Below are 24357 nucleotides of genomic sequence, written 5' to 3'. Positions count from 1 at the left end.
CACTGCCTTCGCATGCAGCATGTGCGTGCATCTGGAGACATGGTTCCATCTCACTTTTCATGTGTTTGATTTCTCCAGCTGCGCTTTCCTTGCCTTATCAGATACCAGAATTTTCAAAATGTGGTTGTTTTGATAGAGGAGCCATAAGCTTTTTGAAAAGTATTTGTGAATATTTTGAGACCTCTACAGCTGGATGTAGAGAACAAATGTGCCTTTACAGGCAGAGGAATAGACTCCAACTCAGTAAACTACTCCAAGTCTTTTTTTTAAAACACACTTTTTCAGTAACTTGTAACATGTATGTAATATAAGGTGCTGCTGTTGTTTAGTGAAAATATTTGAACCACCCTTGGAAGTGACGAAGCATTCCCCAAAGAACACGTATGAGAGTGTTTGTAAATACATGTGATACCATGATGATGTTCAGGTATTTTTATATTCTATAGTGGAGAGTGTAGGGGAGACTGTAGTGTGGCAGCACTGTGTAGGTTTTCCATGACTATCATAAAGGATTCTTAGGGTCTTTGAGAAGCTTTTGCATTACTGTTGTTCTCAGCCAGTCCTTCATATTCAGTCAAGGAAAACCCATTCGGGCTAAGGAAGGAAAATTTCCATTATTTTAACAGTTCCGTAATGTTTCGCAGTTCCCATTTCGATTCCCTGAGTGGTGTTGTTTAGGGAATGTTTTGATAACCTGCCCAAGCTACTCAAGGTTTCCCAGCCAGGCTTTGCCAATGTCTCCTGGTCAGGGCAGAAGGAGCTGTGCTAGGAGCTCCACAGAGCAGTTGGAGAGAGAGCAGCAGCTCTCCTCCGCACTCCCCATCTGCTGAACCACCTAGGCTGCGCCGATGCCCCAAGACCCGAGACTGATTCAGAAAGTATTCCCCTGCTTCAGATTTCCCTGTGTAGACAGAGAAGAGGATTGGATTCATGGTGGCACTCTGCCTGGTGCAGTGCTGACTGTGGTCTCTCTAACTTCTTTGCACTACTAGTTTTCTTTGTTGGGGAAGTTTTGGTCCAAGAAGTACTTCCATGTTCCAGACAGGTAATGTGTTGAAAGACTTCCTCAAGCCATGACACCCTCTCTCTGTCAAACCAGGAAGCTGTCATTTGTAAACTTTCAAGTGTCTGAACTTTGAGGCTATACAACTTTCTTTGAATGTGCTTTGTAAAAAGCAATATGCATGTAAGTAATGCAATGCTAAGGCTGATCTATTAGCTTCAAGAAATGACGATGAACAAACTTCAAATAAGTATTACAACACCTCCATCACCTCTGTCGCACGTGTGGGGACTCTTCTGCACAGCTTTGAGATTTGGGTGTCTGGCTTGAGAGAAGAATGGCCCTGTCTAACTCCCACTGTTGAATTAATCTGTGTTTACTCTAATTTATAAATTATGTAGTAAGAACTGATGTACTGACGTAGTTTGTCAGTAGTACATTTAAGCTATTCTCAAATGTATTACTTCCAGTTTCTGCAAAGTGTCATAATTTAATTGCATTTTGGAGCAAAGTAAGAACTCATAAAATATATGCAGCTGTTTAATTGTGAGCAGTGTGGAAAATTTGGCACAAGGTATGAGCACCATTATTCACTAATGACTACTATGTATAGGAAGCCCTCACTACAGTCAAAAATAGGTTATGAAGAGGACTACAAAAATGAGAAAAATGAAACAATGGTTGTAGAAGGTGAAAAATGAAACCTGCCTAAAGGCTATGTTTAAACCACCACTGACAGACTCCCAAGTAACAACACAAAGAAACCTAGTTTAAACTAGTAAAGGAGGCTAATAGAAGTAATAAGACAGCTTGCAGCAAGAGAAAGTAAGGAAAATAGAAAAGAGTGTAAATGCTGGCAAGTTACATATAAAATGACGGTAAGATCACCCAAAACTGAATTTGAGGAGCTTGTTACAGCTGTAAAGGCTGATAATAAAAGAGAGCTGATGAGGCTGATAGATGAGCTGCATGCAAAAGGAATGCTCAGCTCAAATGAGAAAAACTGACATGGTTATTTCCGATGTTATTTGTCCAGTTTCCACACTTGAATATTATTGAATTTTTTTAAACAGGATATAATTCTGATGAACTGTCTGAAATTTGACATACCAGTAGAGGAGATCTTAGAACAAATTTATATATTATACACTAACCAAATTCCAGGATGAGATGGTTTTTAAGCCCAGGGTACTATAAGAAGTCAAATATGAAGCTGCAGAACAACCAACTACTATGTAACTTACTGCTGAAATCAGCTATTTTCATCAGAGGAATGGAAAAAGAGTAAATGTGATAGTCTTTGAAAGGCCTCCAGGAGCGATTCATAGTGATTCCTGTGTACCAGGAGGAAATAATATATTGGGGGAAAAGTCAGTACAGGTTTCTTTTAAAAGAAACCTACTAGAATTCATTGAAGGAGTCAGCGATCACATGAAAAAGAAAGATCTTGTCAGTAAAAGAGTACGTGGATTTCCAACAAGCTGTCAACAAGCTTACCAAATGCTTTTAAAAAAGGCACTGTCATGGCATAGGAGGGGAGAGTCCCCATATGAGTCAGTAATTGGGTAAAAGGAAAAAAAGGTGTTCATATTTTACAGATTAAATAAGTTGTTACTGATGCAGTGTTATTAAGGCCTGCACTGACACAGTTGTGAATAAAAGGAAAAAAGAAATTAATAGAAGCTAACAAACATTGCTGTTTTTTTCTAACTTTATTTAGAATACTTAAATCTAAAGTTGATTGTGATGAGTTGGGGAATTATTTCATGATGCTGAATGATTGGGTGATAAAATGACATGAGATTCAACTCTGGTAAATGTGAAATTATGGGGAAAATAACTCACTCTGTAAACACAATGGTGGCCTCTAAATGAGCTATTACAACTCAGGAAAGAGCTTGGAGTGATTGTGAATAGTTCTCTGAGAACATCAGTTAGTGCTCAATGGCAGTGAAAAACCCTCAAAGCAAATAGGATGTTAGGAATTATGAGGTGTTGAGAACAAAACAGAAAAACATCGTCATTCCACTCATTATGTGGGTCCCCATCTTGAACACTGCATGGAGTCTGGACACCATATCAAAAAGGATATGAAGAATTTTTAAAAAAAAATATAGTGGAGGGTTACAAGGATGATCACAGGCATGAAATGCTTTTCAGACAAAGAAAGATTAGACAAAGATTCTTCAGCTTGGAAAATAGATGACTGAGGAAGGAATATGACAAATCTATAAAATCATGAAAGGTGTAGAGAAGATGAATAGGGAATGGTTTTTTTGCTTTTTTCATAATAGAGAAGCTAAGGGGCATCAAGTTTAAATTATCAGGCAGGAGATCTCTGCTGAAAGAGAGGCAGTACTATTTCATATACGTCCCAATTATATTGCGGAACTCATTGCCACAGAATACTATCAAGGAGAAAGGTATAAATGCATTCAAAAAAACCATTTGACAATGCTAAGGTGGGATAGGTGCATTGAACTATTGTACATGCTTGTCCAGTTATAAACTCTGGCTCGGGGGGCTCCAGAGTTACTGGTTGCCAAAACCAGGGAAGAATCACTCTATAACCACTCTGTTCTCACACTGTTCCCCTAAGCAATCTGCCAGTTGTCAGAAACAGGACCCTGGGACCTTGATCTGCTCCTATGGCTGCTCTTATGAATATGACCTTATTATATGAATATTTTAGAGGTGAATACAAAAACGTTTTTTCTGAACTTCATCACAGGTGATCAGAAAGTTGGTATATTGGCCTTCCTTTTTCTGTGAGCTGATAATGAAGTAGGCAGTGTAATGATGTTTGAATATATGAAATGTGTTTCAGGACTGTGTTAAGTGGAGTACTTTTTTTTTTTCAGCATGATTTTAGTAGTGTACAGAAATGTTACACTTCAAAGGTTTAGGAAGACAGCATTTCGTGTTCTCTCATCTTTCTTAATTTCAACTTCATGTGCAAAGTCCAACATGCTGTCTTTATTTTGCTTTCTCAGGTAGCAGCTTCAGTTTTGGACACAATTGTTTGTAAGTGTCTTTTCAGATATGAAAATAAGAGCAGTTTGGAAATCAGGAAAGGTTGCCCATTGTTTTATTATGTCAGCATCTCTGACAAAACATAAATCTCAACATTTTTTCCTACACAGGGAGACTGAGATGCATATTGCATTATTGTTACTGTAAAGTATTGTAGTTCTTTTAATGTTCAACATATACTACTGGACTTGAAAATTTAAATGAAGAGCCTCATATTCAGGGAGAAGCCGTTCAATTATTTCCTTTAAATTTCTCATTTTGTGCTCCATTGAAGGTTATATTATGAATATAAAGAAGTCTGCAATTTTTTTATCCAGATGAAGTCTTTGTATTTCTCCAGTTTTAATGGCATAATCAGTGATTGATCTTTGCTGTTCTTTAGCTGTTGAGGACAAATAGAGGGTGCTTCTGAATTAAATGCATCTTTAACGGCTTCTGGGAAGGCCTGAGATGGAAGTTTAAATAATTACGAACATGCTTTATTGACGATGGCACCGAAAGGTCGCACTTTGCAGAATCTTCTAACTTATCAATGCTTTGCTCTTTCACTTCAATAGGTAAAACTTCATTCAGTAGTTCTCTTGATCTATTAGACAGCCAAGAATATTTTTCTTTCAGAAACAATGATCTCATCTCTACTGCATGTCCCTTTGGCTACTTTGTTACCTAAGTCCGGTCAATACTTGTTTTGTAAAATTCCACCAGTTTTAGGTATGTTAAGTTAGCTGTGGTAATCACCAAATGCTAATTAGCTGCTTGTAGTATTGGTCAGCAGTTTTCATTTTCTACAGTTCTGAGCGAAAAATTATAAATCAGGATATTCAAAATTGTGAAGACTGTAACATAAGTGAGTTAGTGAGCTTTATGTAGAACCACATAACAGAAGACTTTCTTATCTTGCAAAGCAAATGAGCAGTTTTCTCTCTCCACCAGCTGCTCACAATTCTCACAATCTTTTTGAGGCTTTTCAGTTTCAGTTCCATTTATTTGCCATGTTCTTTCCTCCAGTCACAAGTGACACCTGTTTCACTCACTGGTAGGCTCCAGGCTCATAATTTTTATTCTGTTTCTTAATCGTAATAAGAAAAATATTGGGGGGGGGGGGGGTTCCCTTTAAAAATTTAACATTCAGTCTTAAACTTAAAAACTTCCAATGTACAAAATAAAAGACCCCTAGAGCCCAGTCAGGTGTCCTACATCTTGGGTTGGTAATGGCTAAGAACTGAAAATTGAGTCAATGTCGATGTGGTAGCGTGAATGTCAGCAAGATTAGATTTCAAGTATGGTTTAATCTTACCCTATATATTGATAGTAACTGTTCAAAATACTAACAAGCATGCTGCTGAAGTATTCTGCAGACTGGTACTACTGTATTAGGTGATAGCTCACGTGAGGCAGAACTCATATGGAAAAATTAATTCACTGTTTGAAATCCTTAAGAATGTCGTAATGTATGTAGAGTGCATAACTTGGAGAATTCACCATAACTGCACACATTCATAAACCTTAAGGTATAGTTGTGCATTGGAAAAATAAATCTGAGAAAATGAAAATTGAACTTTAAACAGTACTTTTAAATGGTAAATTGTCAGCAGAATTCAGATTGGTTTGACATTCCTAGCTACAGATTATTGGAAGATTGTTATTGCATGTGAATAACAATGTTGAATCAAATTGTTAAATTAAACTAATTGAAGTTCAGCATTTTATGGAATTTATTCCATTTGCGTTTAAATAAAGGATCAGAAATAATTGTTCATGAGTAGGTCCAGAAGAGAAGGTGGCTAATAAATATAAATTATTTTATGCGGACACAGTGTGTTTCGCACTAAATGGTATTCTACGTTGATTTGTCAATAAAGTAAGGTTGTGCACAGGAGTGACCTGTGTGTGCCTTCTTTAGTGAAAGCTTGATCTAATGAATTACTACTGTTTGAAGATAAATTAAGTTTCCAAATGGGATTAATTTGGGGAAGAGAATGAAGAGTTAGTTTTTTATGATCTTGGTGGATATTTTTAACTTTTTAAAATTAATGTATTTGCAGAAGTATGAACTAGTTATATGTTCTAGTACATATGATTACTAAGTGCTAGTATTTCCTAAATACTAAACAAAAATTTAGTATATAAATACTAAAACACACAGCTAAGTTATGTCTTTGTCTGAAATACAAATTCACAATGTTTTTTCTTAATTACAGTATCGTAAGTATTCAGTTCATGTGCAAAAGTCAATTACATCTTGCCAAGTACTATCTGAGATTTAGTGTTGTCTGACTTTTTACCTAAGCTGTGTTAAATTTTAAGTTATCAATACTGCTACTTCAGAAGCAGCAACATGATCTGACTGTAGCCCCAGTATGGTACCTGTTGCACTTACATGTGCTAAACTCTTTTCAACAGAATGTATTTTTTACCATGTTTTCTGTTTTCTCACAAAGTGTGAGAGAAGGTGAGTACATTTCCTGGTGTAGAAAGTGCAAGCTGAGGCACATGAGATGTTACGTCATTTTGGAGCAGGGAACAAGGTCTTCAACGGCAGATGCAGAAAAGAGACATGACCGTTCTTCCAGTTGGGAATTCCTTTTGTTCAAGTAGCCTCATTGACATCATTAAAAAAATATTAGGTAGGACTTGCATTATGAAAAGTCTGGAGATTCACGCTGAATTAATTTTTCCTAAAGTAATGGTAATTAAGAACATATAACCCATGTATGAGAGAAAAACTGACATGTTCCAAATAGCCATTCCTCCTGTCTCAGCGTAAGGCTCATATCCTGCCCTGCTTTTCATTGCTGTTGTGGAGCGTAAGACAATCCAGGGTAGTTCCTAGCAGCTGTACAGTTAGCCTGTGCGGGTCATGGGGTGTGGAGTACAGTAGGACGAGGAGATATGCCTGTTCGGTTCTTCCTTTTCTATGTATTCATATGGTAGAAAGGGAAGAATGAGCAGACAGGATGTTTCCTTCTGTCATCACAGTGTTTACACCAGCACCGTTCTTTTGCCTTGAGCCAGGCTTGCTAAACCAAGTGTAGACCTGTTTTATAGAACTCCTGTTTTTATTGAACAAAAACTGCTACTTTGCTCTCTAGAGTAAGGACAAAACTTGGAATTAGATTATGGTTTACTGAATATCAAAGCTGGTTGTCGATCTGTTCCTGTAGCAAAGTAGCTAAGCATTGAGCAAGGTCCAGGACTCTTAATGAAGCCATTATTTAGACCCAAATTGGATGTCTGTATTTTATTAGGTCTATCCTATTAAATTTGTAGTAGACAATTTTACCATACTGGTTCATACATGGCTTATTGGGTATTTATGTTGAGGTGGCTGTGATGAAACTCTCTAGGATTTTTTTCATATGATGTAAGACTTTTATTGTTGCTTCAGGCATATCAGAGGTGACAAATTACTTGGATCCCCCCCCGATTGTTCTTTTATGGACTTTCTTTTTTGCCAGTAAATTTCTGTAAACAACTGATGTTTCAAGGCTTTAGCATACTTTTTATCCCTTTTTTTGATTTAAATCTCCCTTGGATGACTGTTCTAAACTGTGGTGTATTTTTATGTTTCAAAGTTACATTGCACAGATACTAGCTTTTATTTTTATTTAGTACTGGGTACACATTAGTCCTTATAATATGCATCCAAATAGTTGTTAAAGGGTGAAAGTTTTTGTATCAATTTGGTGGGTAACTTTATAACTACAGATGTTCTTTTAAAAAATTTTGTTGATGCATAGAAGTGCGTGTTGTCTGTAATTGCAGGTTGATGCAACTGAGAGTGAACCAAAGAGCTTTATCTTTATGAGTGAAGATGCATTAACAAATCCTGACAAGCTGTTGGTCCTAATTCACGGTAATGGAGTTGTCAGAGCTGGTCAGTGGGCTAGGAGACTTATAATTAATGAAGATCTGGACAGTGGCACGCAGATACCATATATAAAGAGAGCTATTGAGGTAAGTGAAAGTGTATGTATGTATGGCTGTGTGTTCATATGCATGTGTATGTGTGTATACCTGTGTATGAAGAGCTCTAAATCTGTGATGTTTTAATTTGTTAGGCAGTGTTCAATATTTTCCTATACGATCATTTTATTTATGATGGGAATACTTGCTTGGGTTTTTTTCAGAACTTTTTTCTAATGGAACCAAGTTTCTCTCTTACAGTAAAAAAAATTTCAGTTGTATGTCATGTTGTGGTGGCACTGCCATGTAGTTTTAATATGGCAGCTAACGTGACAAGAGCCCTTAGCAGGCGATGAGATGCAATAGAAGGCACTACAGAAATTTGTTATTATTTGAAGTGTTTTCTTTTACATTTCATTAAATTTGTACGTATTCTCACTCAACGTCTGTTGTAATCTCATGATAACATGAGCTTTCATAATAACAGCAGGCTTTTTTGCTAGGCTTGTGCTGAATTTATTAGAGGCACAGTCTTTTTCAGTTTTGCACTGAATACTGATTCATTCTGATTCACCTATCAATACTTGACAGTAAAAAACATTTACATTTTATGGACATTTATTTTGTTCCATTTACATCTATGTGAGAGACAATGCACCGTTTGTATAATGTTTTTAACATTGGAACTTTGTAGGTGTAATTCATCTCTTGCATCCTGCTACATAAATGAAATGTCCTGTAGTAACCATTAGAAAAGCCTATTTAAGAGTCACTCTTCCTATTATGTTTACCAAGTTAAGCTAATGTTCTACTCTAAATATCAGTGTTGCCACTGCAAAACTCTTCTGCATTTTGCTAAATGAAGTTGAATTTTTTGCAGCTGGCTTAGTGTTCCGTATAGAAAATGGTTCTCTTCAAACATGTTTTCTTTTTTTTAATAAAGCAAAGAAAGAAAACATATTAAAACATTGGACCATTAAATAATCCACTAACAAAGCACCAGACTATACTTTGTGTGAAAAAGAAACCTAGTCTTGTGAAAGCGATGCTTGCCTTCTTTTAAGATAAAGTTTTTGTTCATTTTAAATCAAGACTCAGAGGCAGAACAAAAAATACTTTAGGATTATTGCATGTAATATAGGTGTTTGGTAGGTCCAATGTAGGAGGTTAATTTCCAGAGTGCAGGTTCCAAAACCTTTTCCAAGAAACCCAAAGAGCTACTTAAATTTTCTTTGCGATGCTTACATGCCTGCATTTTTGTTCTTTCCTAGAGATGCTGCTGTCTTGACTAACATGAGAGGCTGAGCATTTAAAACTAGGATACTATCCCTAAATTAACAGATAATCTTTAAGAGAGTATTTCTAGTAGAGAAGTTGCAGTTCCTTTTTCTGTTTTGTTATTCTTATTTATTTTATGCAATGATTGTGCCAGTGTGACAGAGATCAGACCTCTGTTCCCTCAAATGGTTATTATCCTTAAAAACAGATTATGTATTTCTGTGTTTTGAATGCTTCTTTAAAAAAACACAGGAAAAAAGCCCAAAGAGTTTGATGAGAAAATGTCTTAAAAATAATGTAATCATTCAATCACATTGGGACACCAGACTGTCGTGGTTTAACCCAAGCCGGCAACTCAGCCCGCGCCAGCCGCTCGCTCACTCCCCCCCGCCGGGATGGGGGAGAGAATCGGGAGGGTAAAAGTGAGAAAACTCGTGGGCTGAGATAAAAACAGTTTAATAGGGAAAGCAAAAGCTGCGCACACAAGCGAAGCAAAGCAAGGAATTCCTTCACTGCTTCCCATGGGCAGGCAGGTGTTCAGCCATCTCCAGGAAAGCAGGGCTCCATCACGCCTAACGGTGACTTGGGAAGACAAACGCCATCACTCCCAATGTCCCCCCTTCCTTCTTCTTCCCCAGCTTTATATACTGAGCATGACGCCATACGGTGTGGGATGTCCCTTGGGGCAGTGTGGGTCAGCCGTCCCAGCCGTGTCCCCTCCCAGCTCCTTGTGCCCCCCAGCCCCCTCGCTGGTGGGGTGGGGTGAGGAGCAGACCAGGCCTTGACTGTGTGTCAGCACTGCTCAGCAGGAACCACAACAGCCCTGGGCGATCAACACTGTTTCCAGCACAAACCCAAAACATAGCTCCATACCAGCTACTGTGGAGAAAATTAACTCTATCCCAGCTGAAATCAGGATACAGACTTTGTGCTCTTATCTTTTGACTTCCTTCTTAGCATGTTTTTTAAATTCATAGTTCTCTTTAGTCGACTAATTCCAGCTACTGTAAAAGCCACTCTCCCTTTTTGTGCATCTTAGAATTCTGGTAAATGTACTGCATGTTTAGAACACATACTATTTGCAATTTTCTTTTTCATGCAAAATGAAGATTAGATCACATTCAATTGTATTAGATTAAATGTATTGCTATTTTTTGTATCCTGTAATCACTGTAGTGGGAATTAGATGTATATCTGGTTAGATAAGGCAATATTTTATGGAAGTCAAACCCCACTGAAGGTATTTGGAATCATTATGTTATGACTAAAAAGAGAATACAGATAGTTACGTGCTGATATCATGTCTACTTCATGTGCAGATCGTATAAATTACTCTTCCAAATACAGGAAATTATGGTAGAGTGAGTATAAGGACTCCAATTTTCGTGAATAATAATAAAAATTGCATCCTTTTCTGGGTTTTCTGGTGTTCAATCCTCTAGTTGATTTAGGCACTTCTGTCTCTTATGAAATGAAAATAACTGGCCTGGACAGTAAATGGCCTGAATGAAAATTGTGATAACTCCTCATGCAACGTTCCAGTTTAAATTAAGGAATTATTTTTCTTGATCTTCCACTGTTCCTTCTAAGAAGAGGTCTGATCCTGGAATGAAACCAGCAGACCTTATCAAAGCATAAGATTACAGTGCTGATGACAGGAGAACATGGATTTTTTTTCTAATAAACTGTGTGAATTTGAAGTGTATAATAGTATGTAGGATTTGAAAATTCCACTGATCTGTTGTGAGTGTGAAACATATGCAGGTAGCTTAAAACATTTGTTGGAGACTACGTTTTCATTTAAAAAAAAAATTAAAATTGCAAAAGTAGTGCTGAAATGCCTGTTGTGCAGAAACTAGTTCAGAAATATCACCTCTGCTTTCCTTAAAACCAAGCAGACAAACAAACAAAGAACCCTTTAGGTAGGTCAAAACTGTATCTTTTTCTCTACTGCTTTTCTCTGTGGATAGTGATGAGACTACCACAAGCAATTCTCAGTTCATTTCTTGGAAAAACTGAAAACAGGGAAGGAAAAGCTGGAGTTATCAGTGAGCAGTGGATTGAGCAGGATGAACTGATACTGCCCTCCTAACCAGGAAGTTAAGGGAAGAAAAGAAACTATTTCTCTCTGGTACAACACTTCCAAGAAAAAAAAAACTTTCCTCTTAAAGCGTGTATGGAATAAGGGAGCAATGTAAAGGCTTAAAATTTATCATGCTTCTAGTGGCTTGGGGCTGATACACATTGGAAAGAAAAGATCCAAGGAGAAATATCCTGGTGGGAATTTGAGTAGCTAGAAATGTGTTTTCTCTTTTCATCTGGGTGGTTTCTGTAAGTAATACTTCTCCGTCCATCTTTTACGTAAAATTCTGTTGTGTAGATTCAATCTTTTGTGTAATAAGTGTTGGGAGTAGTTTACAAGGCTTTATGTAAAGAGGTAAGATTAATGCATTAATTCAGAAGTTCAAGCTTGATTGTGTAAAAGAGATTTTGAAATGTGAAAGAAGAAGAGAACAAACAAGCAACAAGATAGAGAACAGATTGTAGGAAAAGGAGAAGGGAGAAAAGTGTATAGAATGTGAGGGACAGATGTGTAAATACGTTAAAACACGGTAGGAAAAGATCTACTTTAGAAAACAAGTATAAAAAAGGCAAATGTGATAACAAAGCAGTAAGGCAGTAAGAAAGGCTTAATTAAAATTATAAAAAATACATACTATAAAGATACTTAAAACAAAAAAGATGGCAATTTCCTATAAATACTGTACAAAATAAATATTGCATAGGTTTGTTGTTTTGTTAAAACAGACCTTTTCTACTGAAACTTTCTGCAGTGGGAAATACTGATTTTTGACAGAAGCAGTCATTTGACGTGTGAGAGACTGAAGTTCAAGTCCCTCCTCTGGGCTTGAAGGACTATTCCACTTTTAATGATAATACCGCACTGAAGCTATTCAATTTTTTAATAAATAAATAAATGTAAATAAAATAAATAAATAAATGTAAATTAGAAGAGGAATTTTAATCTGTTTCTTCTACATTTTGCGTAAATGTCTCATTCACTGTCCATAGAGTCAGGCTCTTCTCAGATCAGTTATTGTTTAGTCATATATACAATGACTGAAGCAGCACCAGGAGGGGATGATGAGAGACAGAAGTAAATTCTTTAATTCAGTGATGAGAGCATTTACTTGGGGTGCCAAGAATTAAGGATTTACATTCCTGGTTTCATTTAGGTAGTTCAGGGGCTCCCGTATTCCCTATGAGGACCTCGGTCACCAGGCTCTTAATGAGGAGGTATGCTTCTCTGGTTCATTGTTGAGAGGTAACAACATGGATGGCAATCTAAAGATTTGTTTAGGAGATGTGCGAGTGATACCAGGGAAACAGGAGCTCAGCTTACCTAAGTTTGGACACTGAGCAGAATTTTGGACTACTCTGATACCTTTCCTCTAGGGAATAAAGAGGACATCAGCTTACTGCACGAGTACAAAGAAACTGTTGGCTGCTTTCTGTGTCTTTGGAAATTCAGTACATTTGCTAAGATAGCTGTGGTCCCAAGGATGCTAATAAAATTCAACTACAGCACTGTCAGTTATTTGATTTTTTTTTAAAAATATATTATTATTTTTTTAAAAACCATCCAAGAATTGTTGCCTGGTTGCCTGGTTTCAATTTTTATTATTATTTAAAGGAGAATTAGTACTTGACATAGGGGTAATAGCACCAGAAAAATAACTTCTTCAAAGAACCTGGATGAGTTTTTCAGAAGAAATGCAGCAGCACCCAAAAATCTGACTTTCCATGAACAAACGAAAAAAAGGTTTGCATGAGATAGGCATCAACTGTGGAAGTCTTTCTTTAATGGCTGATAAAACATGATTTTCACCTTCAGTTTTCTCTTGTGTTTATCCTACTCTTCTCACTGCGTTTTCTTAATGATTTCTGTTCTTAAGAATATTTTTGGTCAGAATATTGCATTTATTCACTCATATTAATCTCATTCATTTGTATAAAACTCTCAGGTTGGCAATACTTACTGAGAACTGCTGAGGGTGGTTACTTTCTTCAGCGTGCAATAAGTTGTCATTAGTTTTTTAACTCAATTGAATGGAACAACAAAATCATTCAGTGTAATGGTAATAAATTTACCGACCATAACTTTTATGTCATTTAGTAACCTTACTGGTTAGTAACTGCATGGTAACACATGTTGGTCTCTCTGTTTCGTAGAAGTCAGCCAGCTTCAAAAGTGGATATTTACACATTGTTGTCAAGAAATTATGCTTTGTTTAAACTACACTAAGAAGAATGCTTGCTGAAAAACTTCTATATCTCACTTTTAAGCATAGAATATCTTGTTAGACAATGCCCACTCTGTTCTAGTGGTCATATTTTAAGAACCTAAGATTTAAAATTTTGTCTTATAGTTTACACATGCTTAGCATAATTTCAGTAAGACGGGCAAGTGACACTTTCTGAAAAAAAAAAAAAAAAAAAAAAAAACAGAGCTGACATTTCACTGCAATTACAGTTCTTCCACAGAATACTAATATTTATGTACCTTTTATGTCTTCTAAGTATATTGTTGCTGAAAGATGTTAAAATACTTCATTTTTTTATTAATAGTCAGTTACAGTGCCAGAGTAATCATAATCTTATTTGGGCATTCTAGTATTTTATTGGAAGTAAAATTTCACTAAAATGGACAAAAATGTGCTATATTGTTTTCTTTCAAATATTAATTTTCTGACTCTGGTATATGTATTTGCTTTTATTCATTCTGTTAGACCATAGAAATAACATTGCCTGTAAAGTACTTCTTAGTAGAGAAAACTTGTATTTACAGCTCCTGCTTTTGTGGGGATAACATTAAGAAAACTTAAGTTACACAGCAGTTGTGCGGGAGTGTTGATCTGCTGAGGGTAGGAAGGCTCTGCAGAGGGACCTGGACAGGCTGGATCGATGAGTGGTCAGTTGTATGAGGTTCAACAAGGCCAAGTGCCAGGTCCTGCACTTGGGTCACAACAACCCCATGCAACGCTACAGACTTGGGGAAGAGTGGCTGGAAAGCTGCCCAGCGGAAAAGGACCTGGGGGTGTTGGTTGACAGCCGGCTGAGTATGAGCCAGCAGTGTGCCCAGGTGGCCAAGAAAGCCAATGGCATCCTGGCTTGTATCAAAAATAGCGTGGCCAGCAGGACTGGGGCAGTGATCGTCCCCTGTACTCGGCACTGGTGAGGCCACACCTCGAATGCTGTGTTCAGTTTTGGGCCCCCCACTACAAGAGGGACATTGAGGGGCTGGAGTGTGTCCAGAGAAGGGCAACGGAGCTGGGGAAGGGTCTGGAGCACAAGGCTGATGGGGAGCGGCTGAGGGACCTGGGGTTGTTCAGCCTGGAGAGAAGGAGGCTGAGGGGAGACCTCATCGCTCTCTGCAACTGCCTGAAAGGAGGGGGTAGAGAGGTGGGGTCGGTCTCTTCTCCCGGGTAACAAGTGATGGGACAGAGGAAATGGCCTCAAGTTGTACCAGGGGAGGTTTAGATTGGGTGTTAGGAAAAATGTCTTTAGTGAAAGGGTTGTCAAGCACTGGCACAGGCTGCCCAGGGCAGTGGTTGAGTCTCCATCCCTGGAGGTATTTAAAAGCCGTGTAGATGTGGTGCTTGGGGACATGGTTTAGTGGTGGACTTGGCAGTGCTAGGTTAATGGTTGGACTTGATGATATTAAAGGTCTTTCCCAACCTAAATGATTCTATGATTCTATCTCTCAAATACTAATTTGAAGTACTGATCACCAAGCAGATAGAAGGAAAAGTTGCATAGTTAGTTGAAAGCAATATTAATTGATCACAAAATACATAGTAACCCATAATAAGCTGTATAGGATTTAATAATTATTAAAGAAAATTCAAGAAAAGGTTAAAAGCTTAGGCTAATATTGAACTGACAGGATATATAAGCCCACACCAGCCCCCATGCCAGCAAAGGAAAACAATGAGATGACAGCTCTACTGTTTGGAGAGAGGTTGCTAACGACAGCTTATTCCTTTATGATTTCAACTCTTGACAGAAGACAGGTCTGCTTGTTGCATCATGGCAGATGTATCGTTACCTTCTGGCCCTGTCATGACTGAACTGGAAAAAAACCCACTTGCAGTTCTGAAAATCCAATTACCCTTTGAAATTCAGTGCATCCTTTCCAAGATATGTGTTACCATTATTGTATTAATTGTGTGTATTACATTCTTAGAGTTTTCTGTGTTACATTAATTTGATAATTTAGAGATACTTACAGATTGCTTTGTCTTCCTTTATTCTGCTGGCTGTCATGTTTTAGAACCCTGTAGCACCTTGTGTTAGTTTACTCTTACTTTGTCACTGACCTAAGAAAATCACTGTTCAAGATACTGGATAAATGTGGCTTGAAAATACCCCCCCCCCCCCAACCATTTGAGCATTCTTTTCACTGGCTAAGTATGGGGTTAAGAACACACACTGAATATTTAAAATTATCACGATCATTTTAGAAACCAAGTTTAATATGAGTATAAACGGCCTTTTTATCATATGCATATTAGGATTCTTCCCCCCCCCCTTCAACTTGTTGGATACCTAACAGTGACTCTGGAGACTTAGAAAAGAGTAAGAGGGGGTGTGGATATTTGAAAGTATGTCAAAAGCCTTGGGGTTTGGGTATGATCGGAATTTCAATAGAGGTTGAGATGAGTTTAAATGCATAGAAGGCGAACATAAAAATCTTGTTTAATTTCTGTCATGTTGTTCTTTTTTTAGTCACTCTGATGTCTTTTTCAAATCTGCTTTTCTCTCAAGCTTTGTGGTACTATATCCAAGATCTGTTTTTTTTCCTCTTTGTATTTCGTTTTAACTGCTGATCCCTCTTCTGTGGTGCTTCTGCCTTTAATATCAGCTGAAGCGGTCTGAATTGCTGAATCAAAGCCGTTTTGGGAGAGAGACAGTGTTTAAGATTGTGCAGGGTGAGATTCTCTGGGTAGAAGGTAACACTTCCTGCAGTTATAATCAATGCACTTGACACTTTCAAAGGCAGGAGAAGCCATGGCTTGCTCAGGGGTTAAACTTTTTAAATAACTTCCCTTGGGAAAAATGCCATCAATAAAATGGAATAATTAGTTGAAGATTCTTGAGTAGCCTAGCTTTGAAAAGAAAAGATTAGAGATAGGTCAGGTATGCACTTCTATTGTATTTCCCCTCCCTTTTGTTTTTTAAACTATGAGCTTTTGTTTAAATGTGTGCAGTATTACAAAATCAGTCTGCTTCAAAAATAATGTCATCCTCTTAAGCCAATACATTAATTTTGTAGTGTGTTATTGCCTGTGTAGTCTAAATAATTGTGAGAATGGAGATTAAATTCTACATAAAAATATAACTTTAGATTTGCTAACTTTCTCTCTGCCTACCCACACACCTATTCTGCAAATAGTCATTTTAGCTAACAGAAAACATTTGCAACTTTGAACCTTACTAAATAAGCTTAGAACATATAACATACATTAACTATTTTTTAAAATGAGATCTAAACAGCATTAAATGAACATCCAGTGCATAGGGTCATTGATTTCTATAGAGTTGAACAGTTTTACTATGAAGTTAAATTCATCTCACTTTGCGTTAATTATGTTTCACAATTTCAGGTTTTACGGGAAATTTATTGTTTTTCTGACCTTTTTGTATCATGATTTTTGTTAAAGCAGCTATTTTGACTATAAAACATGACTAAGAACGGTACTTTCAATACACAATGTAGTATACACATACCATACAAAATATTGATAAGTAATGCATGAATGGCTTTGGAATAAAAGACTCTTACCCTTTGTTAATTATTTACTTATTTGTACTTTTCATTTTTCTTTCAAGGAGAGTAAAATCGCTGTTCTGGACAGTAACTGAACAAGACTAGCAAATATGTAATCAACGTTTTTCACAAGTACAGTATTGTATTTTCTAATGGGTTGTATCGAAATGAGATCTGTACCACCTGAATAGATGAGTTTATTTGGTAGGGAATATTCTGCATGCAGAGTTTTAACAAAACTTTTAGCAAGAAAGTATTGACTAGTCTCAGCTCAGCAACATACGCTATTCCTGTGTGGAGAAGTTTTGCAGATCTGCCTGTGGGAAGCTCTGTGTGGAACTGTGACCTTTTAATTGCTCAGAAATTGCAATGAGGCTCTTTCTGTTGCGGTACAGATCTTCAATATATTGTTTATTTTAAATTGGCAATACGCACAGCACTTGTAAGAGAACTGGGTAAATACATACTAGTATGATTGTACTTGGAAATGCAGTAGTTATTTGTGGCTTGGATTTTACTCTATACAGGCCACTTTGTAAGAATCTCATTTAGAAGAAAATAAAGTTGTAATCCAGTATTGTTTTGATTCAGAGAATTTGGGTTTGTGGAAGTGTCATAGGTTTATGGTTACTTATATCTGACAGCAGTACATAGGAGTAACTTCTTATTTCAGCTGATTCACTATAGAGCAGTTGTATCTCACATTTCAACGTGGGATGGTCCAGTAAAGTTGTGGTAGGGTAGCACCTCAGCTCACACAGCACACAAGTGCCTTTACAAGAGGATACAATTTAGGATGGGAACTTTGCTGGGCTTTTCTTGTGTGTAATAAACTATGCTTATAAGTATGTTTAGATCTGTATAAGTATCAGATCATGGAGTGAAGGTTTTAAAATAACTTTCATAGTTTTTTGGTAACTTTTTCTGTTGGGGTGGTCCTGTCAATTTTCATGTTAATACAGACTTTTGAGAGTGGCACCATGCTAAGTAGTATAGGTATGCACACAAACTTTTTTTTATTCCTCATGAAATGTGATTTCAATAGGGATAATCTTAACTTATTAAAATTGCTTTCATATAGGGTGGAGTGAACTGTTAATTGTTCATTAGTTGACATATTAATGTTAAGTCATTAGCTTAATTTTGCTTTATAAAAAAAAATCGGTAGCCAACACCTTTGTTCTATTCATTCAGGAGCGTATAATTCAGGAATGAGAAATATGCATGCATGTTTTTTACATCCTTTAAAGAACTTAACTCACTAGCATTTAAAAATACTTAATGCATATTTAAAAATATTAAAATTTTCTTTCATCTTATTTATTAGATGTACAGATGGTTAAACTATCACCTAAATAATGTTAATGCATTATAATGTCTAAATTGTATTCTTTGTAATATATATCATAGAAACAGTATTACATGTGTGTCAGTATAGGTATGGTGTATATATGTATTTAATATTACACTAAATTGCTAATACCCTGTTGATTTTTCAAATGAATCATTGCTTAAAAGACTTACCAATTCAATAGGGAGATGAACATTTCTTTATTCATACCATGAAATGCATATTTGAATAAAATTATCTTTTGCTTACTGTGCATTGAGCTGGAAAATATTAACTTTAATGCATAGGAATTCAAATAAAAATTTGATATCCTTCATCCTGAAATAGTTTAGTACTGTTCTAATAATGCACATTGCTGCTTGAGGTAATAAGGAAATAGATATGGCAAAGACTTTGTCATGCAAATTCACTCAGGATTGTAATCTTTTGAAAACACACAGATCTTTTGAACGATATATGTCACTTTTGATCAAAAACTTTAAAAAGTTTAATAATTCTGCTAGAACAAACTAAAACTGTGGGTAATTGTCTTTTTTTCCTGAAATTAACAAATTATAACATAAAAAAATCTGAGAGTCATGTATGTAGTAGGTCATTTGCTGCTGCAGGCATTTTCTCTCCCTTCAGGATGTGCTTGTTTAGTTTCTCTCACTTTGTGCCTGTGGCACTGTATGGTGAAATTCAGACATGTTCTTCTCCCCCAAGGAATCTCTAGGGTGGCAGATAACTTATACAAAATTAATACATGGTGTTGCTTTTTTTATTATCACCCATCCCAGGCAAATCGCTTTGTGTTCCCTTTGGAGAAAAGTTGAGTTGCATAGCATAGCTTTATTAAAAAAAACTATGTTTGCTTCTACATAGAATGAAACAGTGAGAGTACACATAATACGGTGAAATATGTCATTAGGAAAATGGAATTATTCCATTTTCAGTTATTTCTTTGGAGAGAAAAAAAAATGGAACAGTGAGGATCCCTTATGTTGATGAACTTTTTTTTTTAAACTTAGAAAATATTTATAATTTTTAAACATGTCAAAGCATAGGTGATTTTTATATTTTTTTAATTCCTGGGTTAGGAATTTAGTTTCCTTTCATCTCAGCAACATTCTGAGGCTATTCAGTTGAATGATTATTTTTGGGGAAGTCCAGGTGTACCATCTTGCTTATTCACAACCATTTGTTATACCATATTGCAGTGCTAATCCTCTTAGGAAAGGGAGAGATTGGCGCAGATAGCTTAACCTGTTATATTGTGTGCTACACGAAGTCTCCGTCTCTATTATGCCAAAGGCAGTGAGACTTCAGATTGCTTTGGAGGCTAGAACAGATAATGAAGCTCGGGTGTAAATAATTGCTGATACATGAGGGAAAACAACTTAATCTTCATTTCTTTTTTTCCTTTTTTTTTTGCAGTGATTAATTTTAATTGCTCTTTTAGCTGTGAAAGACAGAGTTGTACTTAATAGTGCCATGGTCTTATACTGTTGCTTGCTTCTGATGAATAAGAATCCTTAAAAATGTTATGGTATTAAATATTATCATTTATTTTAATATTTGTTTCCTAGAAGTTACTCATTGCCATTTTAAGTTCTCCTTAAGGGCATATATACTTCGCTAATAAGTAAATATTCCTTTTACTCTAAAAATCATTTGAAAAATATAGGCAGAAAACGTTTACGGTGCTTCAGTGCACAGGTGATTGAGTTTGTGCTGACCCTCAGTAACTGAGCCTGTGTTTTGAATCCCAACTCTTCCTCCAGCGTTGGGAGTAATATGATTGAGTCTTCTGGAATGAGTTCCTGCATGCTGATAACATGAGGCTTTTCCATGAAATACAGAAGCTACTCATGTGGAATATGCACCTTCCACATCACGCATGGTTGAGATCAGATACAGGATTTTCAAGACTTGACAGCCCTGGTTCATGAACAGTGATATTTATACTGAATTTAGGACTGTCTTAGCACTAACATTCAACTGATACCAGCTGATGATAAAAATAAGTGATTCTGGGATTCCATTTTAATGATACGGTGTTGTTAGTAATAACTGTTTTCATTATTTGAGAATAACAACTGATTATAATATCATTTATTAATTAATACCTCATGTTGAATCAAACATTTACTGGCTTTGATTATATAAGCAGTGTCATAAGAGTGTCATTAATTTGATCTTTTTTATTGATGTTGACACTCTTCATATTTTGTTCATTGTATTTGTATTCACCATGTTAGACCAGTGTCTTTTTGCCTTATTTTGAAATAGATCCTTTCTTAAAATAACAACATTCAGCTATCTTTGATTCAGCTTAATTCCCGCCCCCCCCATATCCCATAGTGTATGTTCACCTTCCCTACCTGTGGTGTCCTGTGAGGTTTTCTGTACATTTAATTTATTTTTTTAAATGTAGTTTCATGCAGGTATGAGGACAGAAGAGTAGAGGGAGTTTTAAGTAAAACCCATGTGCGAGAGTCTAGCTGAACTGTTCAAATACCTCCCTTCTCAGATAAAAAGAAATGCTTTAATGTTTTACTGCTGGAAATGAAGGTCTCACTTCTAGCCTACCTTGTATCAAATTTTGGGGGCGAGGTTAAGTAGGATTTGACAAGAGCTCCACTCTAAAATAATCTTTAAGCACCAAAGACAATGGAAATAAGTATTTGTTACTTTGTGACCAATTGTGACCAATTCCATGTAATTCATATTTTGAAAACATAATTCTTGTCTGTCTTGAATCCTTGTGTTCAAGAGGTTAATTTAGAAGAATGTACTGAACTGCAATTTTTTACCTTATTTCTACTTCCTTGTGGAGTAGTTTTATGGTGTGATCATTTTACACTTACAGCTAGCCAAATAGTTCTTTTTCAGCCATTTTTTTCTAGTTTACGTTTTTCAAATTAAACCTATTGCTTTCTGAAGTGCCTCCATGTGTGTGTATGCAAGCCTATGCATGTGCATGTAGAGAAAGATAAATGCATCTCAATTGTCTAGTTGGTTGTAACTTTCCAATTTTATAAATGTTAACATGAGATGTGTGACATTCAAGGAAAATTGTAGTTAATTTCTTTCGTCTTTTGGGTTTGGAAGCTGCATGTGACTTTTTTCTTTTTTGGAAATGCTGATTATATTTCACAACACTGGAAAAAGTACTGTTTCAGGTTATTGTTTTCTTCAAACCCAGTAATTTACGGTATATTAAAAAGGGGTTGTACTGACTATTCCTCAAAGATAATAGTGTTTCAAATGTCATACAGGTTGACTTGCATTGCGATTTAACTTGATACAGCTCTTGTACTTTTTTTTTTTTTACTCTGGACATCCTTATTGAAAGACTTTTAAGTAAGGAACTCATTAGGAACAGGTAATAATTCTCTAAAAACAAAAGATTCATAAGAATGACAGTTGACACAGTCTTATAAAAACTATATAGAACCTGGAGAAATATCTCTGCTGCACCATGTGCTCAGTTAAATTAAATCTGTCTACGGCTCCTATATAACAGAGTACTGGATCAGTGTCAAAAATATGAGGTATTTACTGTGGTGACATTCAGCATCTATATTTGTTGAGATACTACTTGTAAGTCTGGGCTTTTTTTAATGCAGTATGTCCACATAAAAAAATGAAAATTTAAAGAGACAGCAATTGCAGTTTTACAAGTGTCTTGGTTTTCTTTTAATATTCTGAGATATGGTCACGGGACATTTATGCTAATGGTGACATTGAAGTGTGCTTCCCTTTGGGTTTTTTCATGAAGTTGGTGTTGAGACACAGCTGTAAGTGCTGGTTTTGGCAGTACACCTCTTTTTAATCCTGTTTTAAACAAACTTTGTGCTTGTAAAAGTTGTGCAGACTATCAGCCCTGGCAAGTGGATCCCTGCAAACTGGTACACGCGGGCAGCGGCGGGGAAAGCTCCCGTGCGCATCCCCGCTGGCGTCCCCCAGCCTTGTTCTGCAGGGACCATCTCTAGAGGTAAGGGGGGACTGTGTATTAGTCACTTTCAGTCCTTCTCCTCTGCAGTGAGACTGCTCCCAAGGGTGAGGAGAGGTTTGTTGTTGGGTGGACGATCCCTTCTAGAAGCTGCAATGAGGCAGATTTACACACGTATCGCACAGTCATCCTTCCCCTGTATAAAGTAAGTACAAACTAAGTAGGAGTTGAGTGATTTAGGCCTGGCTTGTAAACTTCTGCTTGTCAAGGCAGGTAAAATCTTTACAAGGCAGTCTGCTCTGTCCCAGTATCCCCTGCAGCCCCTGGGATTTACAGCATTCCAGACCTCCTCTGTGCCGTCCTACCAGAAGAGGTTTCTTTACCCTTTTTCCAACCAAACAGTGTAAATTCCTCACCTTTCTCTTCCACTTTCTCCTCTGGAGTAACAGAAGTCTGAAGTTCAGGACAGTACTATTTAAATCTAGTCCAGCAACATGGAATCTGATGAGGTTCTGATGCAGACTTTGCATCAGTCCTTGTGTGCGTTTTGGACAAGTTGTGGTGTTGTGAAAATAACTCCATCTGATGTATGTTAAATGTATTTCATTTTAAAAATTAAGTTAAAAAGTAATGCTGAATATAATCAGTTTAATGACTATTCAGGTAGCGAAATAAAGCACTAAGAATTAGGAAGAATGAAATGAAATCAGATTTTGCATCTGTTTTAGAAAATTCTACCATACTATTTTGTGTGTATGCCTTTACTGACATTATTAAGTAAGTATGGTGCTATTTCAGCTTCCTGACTAATTTTGTGTACAGTAAAAAAGTTACAAATGTGCTTTGACAGATACGGCCTACTTTTTCCTGGAGCAGGGAAGGTCTTTACTTTTGTAGAGTAACTAGTACAGTGTTTATCCATGTTCTGAGCTGCTGATGAAATAGTATTAATATTTTTAAATCAAATTCTGAATATTGTTATCCTGACACAAATTTGGGGGATAATGCGTAACACTTAAAGTTGGAGTCCTCCTCTTAAGCATTGTGGATAAATACTATTGTACCAATTGCATCATACACTGACCTATTTAGGAAAACAAAAGTTCGTGGATATATTCACAAATACACAAAGAAAGAGGCTGATTTATTTCAACTCAGATATTTTGACGTAAGGGTGTTTCAGTTTGCAATACTACTCACTGTTTTTCTTATGAAATGGATTATAAGAAAGCAGTAGCTTTGCAAACACTTCCCATTGTAGGCATTTTCCCAGCTGGTTTCTGAAGTGCATATACATCTTTATTGCTTGCAGTGGAACGTAATACTTGTCTGGAGAAGTAGCCTCAGTTCTGCTTTTCTTTAAAAATTATGTATGGGTTGTGTGGTGTGTGAATATCTGTAAAATGAGCATTTTGGATTGAGGATGAAGTTGGAGTGTCACTATTCTTGCCAGAAAGTGTGATTGTGGACAGTTTATGGAGGTATAGTCTTTCAGACTTTCGTTTCTGGACAGTTTAATATTGGTTTAGAAGTAAACCCCCAGAGCTGTTTCTGTCTTCCATTCCCTCCAGCCAGTTTCCAGACCTTTGTTTTGTGTCCTAATATTCACATCCAAATGACTGCCTACCTTCCCTCCTGCTGTCTTCTTTCCTCTCATCTTGAATTTCTGCTGAATAGCTTTCTTCTGCCATGTATTTTTGGTACACAGGGAACACATTGGTTCAGGGACACATCCACATTTTTCATTCATGTGTCCAGACCTGAACTTGGCAAGTGCAGACCTTCATCTGCATTGCAAGGACTTGCTTTATTAAGTCTTTGTATACTGTAGCTGCTAAAATTTAAGGTGTCTATTGAGAATGTGTAAATTGCAAATTTTCAAAAGTCTATAAGTTGGCCAATTTTGAGTAGAATCTTATGAGAATGGGAGGAGTAAATCCCAGCCAAATTTCAAGTCCCTGATTCAAAAAACAGGTGCACTGGAGTGTTTCATAGCAAGTTTGCTAAATTTTCGTAAA

The 24357-nt window shown here is 36.6% G+C and overlaps 1 protein-coding gene across 8 annotated transcripts in view; it reads left to right on the top strand.

Annotated features, from left to right (window-relative positions):
• Positions 1-24357, top strand: part of ARB2A (ARB2 cotranscriptional regulator A) — a 271831-nt gene that overhangs the window by 54727 nt on the left and 192747 nt on the right. For all 8 annotated transcript variants that reach the window (XM_075526511.1, XM_075526513.1, XM_075526512.1 and 5 more), the window contains one exon: positions 7802-7993. In XM_075526511.1, the coding sequence (XP_075382626.1) occupies positions 7802-7993 (192 nt within the window). The remainder of the gene's footprint in view (positions 1-7801; positions 7994-24357) is intronic.

This window comes from Mycteria americana, chromosome Z (genome assembly GCF_035582795.1).
Source record: "Mycteria americana isolate JAX WOST 10 ecotype Jacksonville Zoo and Gardens chromosome Z, USCA_MyAme_1.0, whole genome shotgun sequence".
NCBI lineage: Eukaryota > Metazoa > Chordata > Aves > Ciconiiformes > Ciconiidae > Mycteria > Mycteria americana.
The sequence above is the reverse complement of the archived record's forward strand: the minus strand, read 5'-3'. Positions and strand labels throughout refer to the sequence as shown.